The sequence below is a fragment of the Typopeltis vanoorti genome, chromosome 4 (assembly GCF_054136105.1).
Source record: "Typopeltis vanoorti isolate ZY-2024b chromosome 4, IOZ_Tvanoo_1.0, whole genome shotgun sequence".
NCBI lineage: Eukaryota > Metazoa > Arthropoda > Arachnida > Uropygi > Thelyphonidae > Typopeltis > Typopeltis vanoorti.
Window position 1 is genome coordinate 62454327 of NC_143552.1, and position 15785 is coordinate 62470111.

General features: G+C 34.7%; 1 protein-coding gene across 2 annotated transcripts in view; it reads left to right on the top strand.

Moving 5' to 3' along the window:
• Nucleotides 1-15785, top strand: part of Mtpbeta (mitochondrial trifunctional protein beta subunit) — a 241179-nt gene that overhangs the window by 113043 nt on the left and 112351 nt on the right. For both annotated transcript variants that reach the window (XM_090391842.1, XM_090391841.1), the window contains exons 7-8: nucleotides 605-792; nucleotides 10071-10251. In XM_090391842.1, coding sequence (XP_090247968.1) covers nucleotides 605-792; nucleotides 10071-10251 — 369 coding nt within the window. The remainder of the gene's footprint in view (nucleotides 1-604; nucleotides 793-10070; nucleotides 10252-15785) is intronic.

Consider the following 15785-nt stretch of genomic DNA (forward strand, 5'->3'; position numbering starts at 1 on the left):
TCTGACAAGAACTTACAACTAGGGAAGACTAATAGTTATTAATAACTAACTGAATTCATTACACCACAAAATCAGTTTAACTTCTGTTCTCTAATAAATAAATATTACCTCCTTGATGCATGCCAAAATAATTTTAAATGACACTTTCTTTATGAAGTAACATATACGCTGCACCACATTTATATGTAGTTATCGATGGTAATGTTGTTGCATTTTTGAAGATAGCCAGTAATGTATAATATGTGTAGAGTAAATATTTAGTAAACAAATAACTTGTTGGCTGTTATTGAACATGCATATGTTTCATGGCAAGGGGAAAAGTCTTTGTGTGTGTTTTGTGGGAGATTGCTACAGAGCAGTAAAGTAGTTTGCCACAACATTTATATTTCAAGTTTACACATCTAGCTGCCATGACTTTCTTAATGTATAGTGTAAAATATCTATTCATTGGGATCCATCTTACATAGGAATTTTCTGGAACATATTTTCTTTACTAAAAGCATATCCAAAAATGAATTATAAATTCTGTGTTGATTCATTCTGATTTTGTTTTATATTAATTTATTTTATAGTTAGAAGATAATGTGATATTTCATCTTTTTAGCTTTTGGCTATATAGCAAGTGGACAATGTGAAACAGTTATAGCTGGAGGTGTTGAGTTTCTTTCAGATGTCCCAATCCGTTTTAATCGCTCCATGCGTAAGCTGATGCTTTCCTCAAATAAAGCAAAATCTCTTCAGCAGAAACTTAAGTTACTAATGAAATTCAGGCCTTCATTTCTTGTTCCTGAGGTAAATCTTTAGTTGCAAATATTAATAAGTACATGCTGCAAATATTCATTTATATTAAATAGAAAAAAGAAATCATTCTTACTATGTATTAAGATTAATAATTTGAAACTGTGGCAGATAGTGGATATCATGCAAACTTTTATAGTTAAAAACAGGTTTATAAAACAGATTTATAATGTATATTAAAAAAAGTCATTATTCTTTACTTTTCATAATCTGTGTATGTGAGTTCTCCTAATGGCAAAATGGAGGAGTTTTTTCAAGTTATTGGAGAAAGTAGCTCACAAAGCAGCCTCTGGAAAGAGGGCAAAATCATTCCCTTGTATAAGAGAGGTTCTGAGAATGCAGTAGCAAATTATAGACCAATCCAGTATCTTAGGTGTGGTACAGAATACCACTAGTACTAAAAAAATTGGTGAAAAAGAGAATTCAATGGAAATTTGAAAATGGATGTTAAGACAAATGTGTTTAATTAGTTATGTTTAGTCTGTTCTGTTTGCATGCATTCAGCATAGTCTGCAGGAATGGAGTGTTTTTTTTCCATTAAGTGTGTCATTCGAGTTGTCTTACACTAATTGTTCCTAAATACAAACTACATAAAAAAAAAAAAAAAAAAAAAAAAAACGAATACATAAAAAAACAAAGTACACAGGTGTTAAAAATCTGTTTATAGTATTTAATGATAAACAAAGCTAATTGTTTGCTTGTATAACATCTGTTGAGGTTGGAAAGTTTTTTATCGGCATAGAGATGTTTTTATTGTAGTCTTTGGAAACGACAGTAAAAACTTATCTTATGAATAAAAATGAATACTTCTGTGTATTATAAGATGTTGTTGATCTGCAACAAAATACCAGCATATGTGAGATAAATATTCTTAGAAAATGGAGCAAAATATACAGAAACCAGAGAAATATACATAACATGCACAACAAATTTTGAGATGATTTGCTGCTCTATCAAACCATATTTATTCCTGCCATACTCTCCATCTCCTTGTAAGTTTTTTTTTAATTATGCCATCATAAATTCACTTATAATCACACTTATCACAAATGTTAATTATTAATAATTTGTTTGCCATTAATGAAAGTATTTCTACTCACACTTATTCTTTCCTTTCATTTCCCATTCTCACATGTCTTATAAATGATGGTTCACATATTTTCACCTTTTGAGTATTTTAAATATAACATTCCCCTTCATTGTTGTTTTCTAATAAATCCTAAAACAAACAGATTGTTTTCCCACTCTGCGAATTGGTTACAATTAATTTATAAATTAAAGTATTTAAAGTTATCCTGCAATTAATTTCATTGGACCACTTAAGATGAGCACTAATGTGCTATGCACTCTCAAAACTTTCATACGTTGATAAAAATGCAATTATACAGTCAAATTGTCATGAATTTTGTAGCGCGGGTTGCATAACCCACCCAACAGCACACCCCCAAGTGAAATGGGCAGGCGATGCCACTGATATATATGGATTACTCTTATTATATGGATCACAGTATGAAATAAAGTGGCATTAATCCTGATATTAGAATCGGAAATAACAAACTAGTTCTTTGCTTTATTCAGGTAATGTTCTACTCCTAAAAAATCCCCTGCAATCCTCCAAGATTTTCTAACTAAATTGAACAAAAGCTGCAATAAACTTGGCATGAATATCAGCAATAAGAAAACCAAAAATAATCAAGAACATAGAAAATAGTTTTAACTGCATTCTTAATGGTGAACCTAAATAACAGTAAAATATTTCCTCTATTTAGGCACAGTTTTTGGTGAAGAATACAAATTAAATAAAGAAATTGACAACAGAATTAGCAAAAATGGTATGGTGAGCAGCCAGTTGAAAAATTTATGTGCAATAAGAGAAAAATTAAAACTCTAAACTGTCTTTGCATAAGACAGTGTTCCAACCAATTTTAACTTATGGATCTGAGAACTGCGTTAAAAACAAAACACTTCATCAAGGACTAGATGAGAGATGAGATAAGATATGAGAGTTCTGAGAGAGATAAAGGGAAGGAACAGATGGCTTCAGTGGCAGTATCATATTAAAAATGAAGATGTTAGAAAAAGAATTTGACATAGAATTCAGGATTGTGTTAGCGGAGCTAATCTCAGTGGCATGGCCACTTAAACAGAATGGAAGATGCAAGGTTAGCAAACTAAGTGTTCTTTGCCAGGATGGCAGAAATAAGAGCCAGAGGAAGACCAAGATGTAGGTAAATTGATATAGTAAGAAGTGCCTTAGAAGATAGAATTACGAGATATAAGATGTTGAAAGTTTATTTTACACTTGGTTAGACTATAATAAATTTAGTTTAATCCTTTATCCAAGTGTGAGCAAACAAAGTTTGCGCCTGAAAGTATCTTCAGGACTGGGGTCAGGTAGTACAACACCGGGCAACTCGTAGACCAAGCTAACATCATTCCTATCTCAGTATCTCCCATAATGCAAAACACGTCTCCTTGCGGATATGTATAATGTTATGCATTAAGGGAAGGACACTACCCAGACTAGTTTCGGCCTTTGTTGAGGTCTCTTCAGTATATAAGATATAATATTGGAGTCGACATATACCAGATTAATTGGAGGGAAATAGTTGATAGGAAGTAAGTACTACATGAAAAGTTCCATCATTACTATCATAATATCTTGTACATCTTTAAAGGATCCATGTCAGGAAGTTAGTGGTGGTGATGGTGATTAAGAATCAACATTAATTTAGCTGAAAAAATTTAGATATTCAATTTACATTGGAAGAATGCCAAAAGAATGAGGTTTTACAAACAAAAGTAGCAGCTGAATAACTTTCTGATATTCTTCAAATACCTGTAAATTTCGTAACTGGAGAACAAGTAGGAACCCCCCCCCCCCCCCAAAAAAAAAAACGTCATTTTGATTATGAATGTCAAGATGAACCTGTAAGCAATCCGGTGGGGTTGGGGGGGGAATTAATGTTGAATTTTTTTTATACTTCTGTAGATACCACTATAAGCATCTTTATCAAACAGATTTGAAGAAAAAAATAAATCAGTAAAAAGTCAGTTGTCACATTAATTTTTATATATTAATTCATTACAAAAGTTGCGTTTGTAATGATATTTTAAAAATTTTGAAGTTTTATTAATTTCGTAACTAATATTGGCAGTATAAAACTTCACAGAAAATTTAAAATATTTCAATCATTTTGCCAGGAATGGGACCACAGGATGCATTAAATTGGGATTTAGCCGACCAATTTGTATTCTTATTGGCTTAAACCAAAATAAAAAATTATGGCACAACATGACAGAATTTCATGTCGGCTGGGGTGTCTCCCACATAAGCAAGGCCCCAATTGTTTTCGCCAAGGAACCAGGGCAAACAGTGAAAAGTCAGCTACTGGAACAAATCCTAAAACCCACCCCAACTCAAAATCACCAGAGTTGAAGATCACTACTATCAACATAAGAAGCCTGAATGGCAAAGAAATGCAGCTAGCTGAGGAATAGAATAAGTATCAGATAGACATAATAGCGGTGAGTGAAACAAAAAACGGAAAAAACTGGTGAGATCTTTCTGAACAATAAATACAAAATGTTATATTCAGGCAATGACATTCAAGGAAAAAGAGCAGCAATAAAATATCAGAATGGGGAACTGGACAATGAGACTTACTTGTGCCTATTGTACCACAGAAGGTTCTACTAAGGTAGAAGTGGAGGAATTTTTTGAGGCTTTAGAGAAAGCAGCTGATGCAATGTAAAAGGAAAAGTTGGTCCTTGTTGGGGATCTAAATAGCAGAGTAGGAAATGATTGTTAGGCATACAAAAATATTTTTGTAAAATTTGAAGAAAAGAGCAAAGCTAATAATAATCACAAAGACCTGTTGGATTTCTGCTCAGGACATGAACTAGTTATGACTAGCACCATGATCTAACATAAAAATGTGCACAAATTCACATGGAGAGAAGAGGCAAGGAATAAGAAAAGTCTTATGGACTACGATATTATCGATAGTGATATGTTCTCCCTGGTGCAGAACACCAGAGTTTACAGAGGATTTGAAATTAGAAGTGATCACCATTTAGTCCTGAGCAGGATAAAATTGAATTTCATATTAAAAAGAAGAACATGTAAGAAATTGAGGAGCTCTCAGATGTGAACTGTAGACTAAAATACACAAACATGATTAGAGAAAAAAAAAATGAAAGAGTTTGAGAACAGGAACCAAACTTTGGAGATTCAGTGGCAAGCCCTGAATTAGACACTGATTGATTAAGCCAGAGTGGCATGTGGTGAGGTTGTCTGTAAAGATAGAAAAATCAGAACTCCATGGTGGACACAGGAAGTTAAAGAGGCAGTGAAAGAAAAGAAGAAAGCATATCAAAAGTTCTTGGCAAATAAGTGAGCTTGTGCTCTTAGAGAATATAGAGACAAATGTAAGAAAGCTAAACACTGTGTAAAACTAGCTAAACAAAAGCAAAAGTCATGGGAACTTTGGTAAGAACATAGAAAATAAATATCAAGAAGGTGGCAAGATATTCTGAGGTTGTTTCAGAATCTCAGAAATGGAGGAAAGAGTGCTGTAAAAGGAATTAAAGATCATAAAGGTGACATGAAAATGGGAGAAAAAGATATCCTTAAAGTATGGAGTAATTACATCAAAAAATTGCTAAATGAAACACGCAGTGATGACAGCACAGTGGTAAGAAACACTGACTAAGCATACAGTCAGGAATACATATCTATACTTGAAGTAGAAGAAGCCATGAATAGCCTGAAATGTGGAAAGGCAGCAGGAGTAGATGATATTAGACCAGAAATGCTAAAGTATGGAGGTATAAAAGTCTTAGAGTGGCTGCATTGCATAGTTCAGAAGGTCTGGACAGAGAGAGGAATTCCAGATGATTGGAGTAGAGCTCTCATAGTACCCATATATATAAAAAGGGAAATAAAACTGAATATGAGAATTACAGAGGTATTTCTCTACTGAGTGTTCCTGGTAAGATTTATGCAAGTATATTTGAGAAATGGTTGGGAAGGATTGTGGAAGAAAAGCTTGGTGAAGAACAAGCTGGATTCCGACCAAATAGAGGCTGTCAAGATTAGATTTTCACTGTTAGCTGAGAAATCATGGGAATATAATAAAGATTTGTATTTAAGTTTTGTAGATCTGAAAAAGGCATATGACAAGGTGCCAAGAGAGAAGCTATTCAAAACGCTACAGTTATATGGTGTCGATGGGGCATTATATCAAGCAGTACTTAGTCTTTATTTGAGATGTAAGTCAACAGTTTGAATTGAAGGAAGTACAGGAAAGTAGTTTAATGTTAAATCTGGTGTCAGACAAGGATGTATTTTATCCCCTCTGCTATTCATTATCTATGTGGATCACATTATGAAGGAAAGTAATATTAAACCTGATATCAAAACTGGAGATGTTAATCTGAGCTCTTTGAGAGTTATACTCTCAAAGGATAATGTTATACTTCTAAATAAATCCGCTACACGTCTGAAAGATTCCCTGACTAAAGTGAATAACTATTGTAATAGATATGGTATGACGGTCAGCATTAAAAAGATAAAGACAATGAAAATAGGCAGAAACATTGAAAATATCAACTGCATTGTGAATGGAGAACCTATAGAACAAGTAAAACATTTCAGCTACTTAGGCACTATTTTTAATGAAGATGGTAAATTAAATGTGGAAATAGACAACAGAATCAACAAAGCTGTATACAAGACAGTTTTCAAACTAGTTTTAACTTATGGATCTGAGAGCTGGATCAGAAGTAAAACACTTGACCAAAGACTAGAAACCGCAAATATGAGAGTCCTGAGAAAGATTCGAGGCATGAACAGATGGCATCAATGGCAATATCATATTAAATCATATCAACTTGACATTGTCAGTATCTAGGAATGCGTTAGCTGAGCTAATCTCAGGTGGTGTGGTCGCTTAAACAGAATGGGAGAGGAAAGATTAGAAAAACAAGTGTTCTCTGCCAGGTTGACAGGAAAAAGACCCAGTGGTAGATCAAGATATAGGTGGATTGATACAGTAAAAAGTGCCTTAGAAGATGGAAATACAGTGGTGCCTTGGTTAACAACGGGCTCAGGTAATGACGAGTGGCTGTAAGAAAAAAATCTCTTGGTTAATGACACAGACTTTGGTTAATGACTTTCGATTATGTTAACCTCTATCCGATCTAAAAAACCGGAATTTTCCTATCTCAATCAGCCAAGCGTGGGAAGACATTGTTGAATAGAGAACATCCATGTGGCATAGCTGTGAAGCTCAGATATGTTTGACCCATCATAGCCAGCTGTTTACGTTTTCCGTTTATTGTTTCTTTTCTTGTAGTGTACTGTGCTTTATTTTAAAATTTGTGGTTATGAATGTGTTTTATGATGAAAATGAGTATTTAAGCATTTATTTTTTATGTGTTGGTTCATGTAGACAATAAATTGACGGGTGCATGTCACTGTTCGTTCGCCATCAAAAGGCAAAATCAAATCTCATCTGTATAATAATTCGTTGTGTCTATAAGCTGCTAATCAGTGTATGTTATGGTAAATGCTGTATCTAATATTGTCACCTTACAAGCAAAATGCACTAAGTCAAAAATTCCAGGTTTCGAATTTAACTGTTAACTTTTATTTCAAAAAGGTTTTTTTTTTTTTTTTTTTTTTGAACTTTTACTTTTATTTTCAGGTGACGATATGTTCTTTGTATTCCTTGTCTTAGTGTTGTACAATTTGTAATAATACCATATTTTGTGTATCTTTTTTTTTATAGAGTGAATTTTTTTACCATGTGACAAAATGGTCCCAAAAAGAAAGCTAGTGAGGGGGAAAAAAAAACAGAAAAATTTTCTCTATTGAACAGAAGAAAGAAATAATAGCAAAACATCATGATGGTGTGAAAGTTATGCAGCTAGCTCGAATATATGAAACCAGTCATTCTACAATATCAACCATTTTGGCTTAGAAAGAAGAACTTATGGTAGCTAAGGTTGCTAACGGAACTTCAAGGTTGAATGTCAGAGGGCTTCTTTTTGAGCAAATGGAAAATCTATGACTAATTTGGATCAAAGACAGAGAATAGGCAGGCGATACTACATCTCAAAATGCAGTCTGTCAGAAAGATTTATCAAGATTTGAAAAAGAAGACTTCGGGATCAAGTTCTGAGGTAGATGATAATGATTTTAAAGATAGCAGAGGTTGGTTTGGCAACTTTAAAAAAAGAACAGGAATTCATAGTGTGGTCAGACACGGAGAGGCAGCTAGTGCTGACAAAGCAGCAGCAGCAGATAAATTTGTCAATAGCTTTACAAGAATTATAGAAGAAAGAGAATACCTACCTCAACAAGTCTTCAATTGTGATGAGACTGGGTTATTTTGGAAGAAAATGCCCAACAGGACATTCTTCACAAAAGAAGAAAAAGCACTTCTTGGGCATAAACCAATGAATGATAGGTTAACATTGCTTTTAGCAGCAAATGCAAGTGGAGACTGCAAGGTAAAACCAATGTTAATCTACCACTTAGAGAATCCTCGAGCATTCAAAAAGTTCAATGTCTCTAAATCCAATCTCGGTGTTTTGTGGAAGTCTAACAGCAAAGCCTGGGTTACAAGAATATAATTTAGAGACTGGTTTCGTGAAGTGTTTGGACCAACTGTCAAAGCCTATCTTGAGCAAAACAATCTGCCTCTAAAAGCCATTTTAACCTTGGATAACGCACCTGGCCATCCAACAGGCATACCAGAAGAGCTACCAGAGGAATTAGATTTTATCAAGGTGATTTTTCTTCCTCCCAAGACTACATCTCTGATTCAACCTATGGATCAGCTGATAATTGCAAATTTTAAAAAACTTTACACAAGGGCACTTTTTACCAGGTGCTTTGAAATGTGTGAGGCTACCAACATAACCCTAAGAAAATTTTGGAAGGAAGAATTCAACATTGTCATAGCAATTAGGCTAATTGTAAAGGCTTGGCAAGAAGTAACAATGAAATGTCTCAAAGCAGCATGGAGGAAACTGTGTCCTTCCTTTGGTAATGAAGAAAGTTCAGATGAGGGACACAAATTGGTAAAGGATATTGTGGCAACTGCCCATGATCTTAACTTGGAAGTAGTGGAAGAAGATGTTGAAGAATTATTGGAGATGCATGACCGAGAACTGATTACTGACGAGCTAAAAGAATTTTTCAAGCAGCAATGTGAAGAAAAGGAAATGGAAATTTCATCTGAAGATGAGGATGGAGAGAAAGAACAAATTACGACTGCTGAAATCAAAAATGTTTTGGCAAAGTGGGAGGAAGTTCAAAATGTTGCTATGAAATGGAATCCAAACAAATCTGAGGTTATCAGAACTGCAGATCTGTTTAATGAAAAGTCCATGCAGTTTTTCAGAAACAATTTAAAAAAGAGGCAGAAGCAAACAACCCTAGACATGTTTTATACAGGTCCATTTGTCAAAAAACTCCGAAGTGAGACCAATTGTCCTTCTGGTAAAGATTGATAATTAAAAACTGTTTTCCTGAACAATTCATTTTATTAATGTTAATTTTTTTGTAGCAAATACATATACTGTATAATAAATAAATGATATTTACCATATTTTTATGACATTTTAAATGAGTTTTATCTGCATTTTTAATATGTACTATGGTTGTGGGGAGGAGCCAGAACAAATTAATCGATTTTCAATTAAATATTATTAGGAATCACACCTTGGATAATGACGGTTTTGGTTAACGACGGTAATCCTGGAACGGATTACCGTCGTTAACCAAGGCACCACTGTATAAGAGCTGATAATGTTGGAGTCAAGACTCCAACATTATCAGACTGATTTGGAGGAAAATTGTAGATTGGAAGTTAGTAATGATATAATTTTTCTTGTAGTACTATCATATCCTGTACACCCCTGAGGGTATATATATATATATCAGAAATTTGATGATGATGAATCAAAACTAAACAGAAATACATATTCAAATTTACAGCAATTCTGCAAATATTATTAACCATTGCAATAAGTATTGTTATTGCCAAAAGAAGTTTTCGAAACAAATTAATAATTTGAGGTCGACAATGGCCAAACAAAAATTAACTGGTTTAGCAACAATTTCAATTGAAAATGAAAATGCACATAATTTAGATTAAGAACTCATTGTTGATTTTGTGTTTAAAAAAAAAAAAAGCCAGAAAAGTAAATATTTAATTATTGTTTGTTTTGTTTATTATTTTATTATGTTTATATTTCAGCTTCCTGGGATTTCTGAATATTCTACAGGTGAAACTATGGGTCATTCTGGTGATCGACTTGCTGCATCTTTTGGAGTTACTCGTAAGGAACAGGATGAATATGCTTTACGATCGCATACTTTGGCTGATACAGCTACCAAAGAAGGCCTTTTATCAGATGTTGAATCAATAACAATTAGTGGTGAGTGAAAACAAAAATATGAAAGCCACTTTAGAACACAAATACTTATCAGCTTTATTTGTATATAACTTTTTTTTCCTCTTAATCAAATACTTATTAATATATAAGGTTTGGCAGATACCAGTAACAAAATTATATATTTCGGAACTAAACTGATAAAATCATGGAGTTTCACTCAAAGATTCAGAAACTCTCTACAATTATTAGATAAAAGTGCATGTGATCTTGTTTTCTGGACAGTACATGCATCTTGCTTAGTGTCAAATTGCGCTATTCACAAAAACTGAATTGTTTTTGGCTAGCTGAATTCATTTGCCAGTTACTGTGCCAAAGTAGTGTGAAATTATTAGTTGTTGTAAGCTGCAAGTTGATCCAAATCCACTTCCTGGTTACTTTTTCCCTTAACAATGCAAGAACCACTTTCATAAATCTGTTTGCTCTTGAAGTAAGATCTTGGGCTTCTTGATCTTTTTTTCTGCTATCCTGGCATGAACACACCTGTTTTCCTAACTTTTCTCCTCCCACTTTGTTAAGTGCCACCTGATATTGGCTCTGCTCACACATTATTTAATAATGTGTGAGCAGAGCCAATGTCAAGTTCATTTGAATCATCTTCATTTTTAATGATTATGCTAACACTATGATTTTCTTCAGGGACTATACTATCTCTGATCTCTAGCTTTAATTAAATATTTTATTTCCAAGTCAACTTTTAGATCCCAGAGTTGAAACTGAATTCAGTACTCTCTTGTATACTGCAGTTGATGTTTTGGTAATTTCTCACTTGTTCCTTATAAATTTCATCGAACTCCCAGTATATCATCTTAATTTATTTTGTGATCTATTTCCATATTTAATTTCTCATCTTTATTAACAACTACCCTCCATGTGTGGTACCTGTTTGTAGTGGAGGGGATATCTTAGCGAGGGTACTGGCACTTTTCATTCTTTCTCTTTTTCTTTACTTTTCTTCCCATATTGTTTGCTCCACTTTCTGTGTCTTTATTTCTTCCAGACCACCATCACGGGAATTTAACATCCTCCTGCTGTGTTTGCCATGCAGTGCGACCTGTAGATATCCAAAAAGGGGAATCCTTGTAGTCTTGCACTACTTTGGTCTCGGCTTAGGCAAGGCAGGCAGTCCTGGATGGCCCAGCCAGGATCAATTGACTAGTGAACTTGCCTGCAATGGTTAACAGTGTTACAGTAAGTCTCTCACCCCCATGGTCAGTATCTAAGGCTTGCTGTAGTTCTGGTATAGCATCTAGGGTAGCATTGGTACAATGAGACTTATTTGTGCCTATGGTCCCACAGAAGGTTCTACTAGGGTAAAAGTGGAGGAATTTTTACAGGCCGTAGAGAAAGCAACTGACACAATGAAAAAGAAAAAGTTGGTCCTTGTTGGGGATCTAAATAGCAGAGTAGTAAATGATTGTCAGACATACAAAAATATTTTGAGAAAATTTGAAGAAAAGAGCAAAGCTAATAACAGTCGCAAATACTTGTTGGATTTCTGGTTAAGGACACGGACCAGTTATTACTATAACACCATGTTCAAACATAAAAATGTGCACAAATTCACATGGAGAGAAGAGGCAAGGAATAAGAAAAGTCTCATTGACTATGTTATTGTTGATAATGATTTTTTCTCTCTGGTGCAGGACACCAGAGTGTACATAGGATTTGAAATTGGAAGTGATCACTATTTAGTCTCGAGCAGGATAAAATTGAATTTCATATTGAAAAGAATAACATGTAAGAAAGTTTTAAAGCGAATAAAAGTTGAGCAGCTCTCAGGTGTGAACTGTAGCCTAAAATACACAAAGATTATTGAAGAAAAAATGAAAGAGTTTGAGAACAGGAACGAAACCTTGGAGATTCAGTGGCAAGTCTTAAAGAAAACCATGATTGATTCAGCCAGAGAGGCATTTGGTGAGGTTATCTGCAAGGATAGAAAAATTAGAACTCCATGGTGGACACAGGAAGTCAAAGAGGCAGTGAAGGAAAAGAAGAAAGCATATCAAAAGTTCCTGACAAATAAGTCTGCTTGTGCTCTTAGAGAATACTGAGACAAATGTAAGAAAGCTAAACACTGTGTAAAACTAGCTAAACAAAAGTCATGGGAGCACTTTGACAAGAACATAGAAAATAAATATGAAGAATGGGGCAAAATATTCTGGAGGTTGTTGAAGAGGCTTAGAAATGGAGGAAAGAGTGCTGTAAAAGGAGTTAGAGATGATAAAGGTGACATGATAACGGGAGAAAAAGATATCCTTGAAGTATGGAGTAATTACTTCGAAAAATTGCTAAATGAAACGAGCAGTGATAGCACAGTGGTAAAAAACACTCAATAGGCATACAGTCAGGAATACATATTCATACTTTAAGTAGAAAAAGCTATCCAAGGCTTGAAACGTGGAAAGGCAGCAGGAGTAGATGATAGATATTCGACCAGAAATGCTGAAGTATGATGGTATAAAAGTCTTACAGTGGCTGCACTGCATAGTTCAGAAATCCTGGACAGAGGGATGAATTCCCGATGATTTGAGTAGAGCTCTCATAGTACCCACGTATAAAAAGGGAAATAATACTGAATGTGAGAATTACAGGGGTATTCCCCTACTGAGTGTGCCTGGTTAGATTTATATAAGCATACCTGAGAAACGGTTGAGAAGAAATGTGGAAGAAAAACTTGGTGAAGAACAAGCTGGATTCAGGTCAAATAGAGGCTGTCAGGATCAGATCTTCACTTTATGACAATTAGTTGAGAAAGCATGGGAATATAACAAAGATCTGTATTTAAGTTTTGTCAATCTGGAAAAGGCATAAGGCAGGGTGCCAAAAGAGAAGCTATTCAATACACAACAAGTTATATGGTATCAACGGAGCATTATATCAAGTAATACTTAGTCTTTATTTGAGTTGTAAGTCAGCTGTTAGAATTGAAGGAAGTACAGGAAGATGGTTTAATGTTAAATCTGGTGTCAGACAAGGATGTACATTATCTATAAGGATCACATTATGAAGGAAAGTGGTATTAAACCTGATATCAAAATTGGAGATGTTAATGTCTGCTCTTTGCTTTATTTGGATTATGTTATACTTCTAAATAAATCCACTACAAGTCTGCAAGTTTCTCTGACTAAATTGAATAACTGTTGTAATAGATATTGTAATAAGGTCAGCATTAAAAAGACAAAGACAATGAAAATAGCAGAATCGTTGAAAATGTCAACTGTGTTGTCAGTGGAGAACCTGTGGAACAAGTAAAACATTTCAGCTACTTAGGCACGATTTTTAGTAAAGATGGTAAATTAAATATGGAAATAGACAACAGAATCAACAAAGCAGGTATGGTAGGAAGTCAATTGATTAAATTCATATGGAATAAGAGAAATTAGTTGGAACACTAAATTAGCTGTATACAAGACAGTGTTCATACCAGTTTTAACTTATGGATCTGAGAGCTGGGTCAGAAGTAAAACACTTGACCAAAGACTAGAGACTACAGATATGAGAGTCCTGAGAAAGATTAGAGGCGTGAACAGATGGCATCAATGGCAATATCATATTAAAAACTAGGATATTAGGAAAGAACTTGACATTGTTGGCATCCAGGAATGCGTTAGCTAACCTCAAGTGGTATGGTCACTTAAACAGAATGGGCAAAGAAAGATTAGCGAAACAAGTGTTCTGTGGCAGGTTGGCAGGAAAATGATCCAGAGGAAGACCAAGATATAGGTGGATTGATACGGTACAAAGTTCCTTAGATGACATAAATATAAGATCTGATAATATTGGAGTCTTGACAAGTAACAGGCTGATTTGGAGGAAAATTGTAGATAGGAAGTTAGTAGTGATGTCATTTTTTTCATGTAGTACTATCATATCCTGTACACCCCTTGACGGTACATGGCAGGAATTTGATGATGATGTAGCCCTGGTATTCCACTCCTGAGCACAGTCATTGTTTGCTGGTCAAGTAGGCATCCATATGTGTGTCTCCATGGTGGATGGGTAGCTCTGATGCCAAAACAAAAACTCCATTAACATGAATTCTCTATTCTCAAATGTTTTAGAGGCCTTAGCTAAGTCTCACCTAAGTACTGATAACATAGATACATCATTTGGTAATAGAAGTAAGAAATGAAAATATGTATGATACTAGTATAAATGTACCATTGTTTTGATGATCCGTGCAACAAGTGAAAATCCAGTATAGAAAATGCTATCCCTTCTTTATTCAAAATAGTTTAGGACTGGCAGGACTTCCCAAAACTAATGAAATTATGTTCTGGTGATATCCTTGTGGAAGCATTGTGTCAGCATCATTCTGAGAAATTACTGGGAGCAACATCAGTCGTTGAAATACCAATTACAGTAACATCTCATAAAACACTCAGTTACTGTAGAGTGATATCGGAGTGCAATCTCGTTTTTGATCCTGATGAGGAGATATGTTCAGAGCTCATAGATCAAGGAGTGAGGATGGGTGTGAGATGCATCTTGATATGTAGGGATGGTCACCTGGTTCCAACCAAGAACATCATTCTTACTTTTAATACACCTAAACCTCCAAAAGCATGGTATTTCAGCTGCCTGTTAGAATCTACTTCTCTAATCTGCTAAGATGCTTTAAATGTCAGAAATATGGGCACACCCAAACTGCCTTCTGTGGCTCTACCACCTGTGCCTGATGTTGTAGTAAAGAGCATGATAACAAATCTTGCTCTGCAAAAAAAAAAAGAAGCTAAATGTCAACTGTCGAGATCATTCAGCTTACTCTTGTCCATGTCAGAAGTGGAAAGATGAAAAAGAAATGCAAAAAATTAAAGCAGCACAAAACATATCAACATGCAAAAAGAAAACTAGCCACCACCACCATACCTGCTCTGAGATCCTTTTATGCTGAGAAAGTAACAATTAAGAAAATGTCAACAGAAACTCAAAGTCATATCTTTATTCCATCATGTGATAATTTCACTATACCTGAACTTTATCATCACAAGTGCTTCTCTGTTGAGCGCATCGATCTGATGACCTATGGTCTTACTCCAGAGACAACTCCAAAAATGGTTCCATTTGATGAGAACCCACTTGTCAAAAAAATTATGGCACTTAAAGATAAACCACCATACATCCCCACAGAAAAAATGAATACTTCAGTACCCACTGAAAGTAAATTAAATTTGCCAGCTGACCCTAACACACCAGACTTATTGAATAATTTACCTGAGGAAGAGATGAACACTGACTGTCCATACTTCACAAAAACAATTGATGAATATAAACCTGACAAAGGGAAGCTCTCACAAAGCCAAGACAATAGGAAAATTTTTACAGTGGAATTGTCATAGGTTTTGCAGAATATTAATGATATCAAGATTTTGTTGCAGAAACTCAAACTTTTCTGCCTACAGGAAACATGCTTAAGACCCAATGAGGACCCTACCTTAAGGAATTTCACTGTTCTATGCAAGGACAGAATTGAAAGTTCCCTTCATGTCATGTCCAACTTAATACTGCTCTGGAAG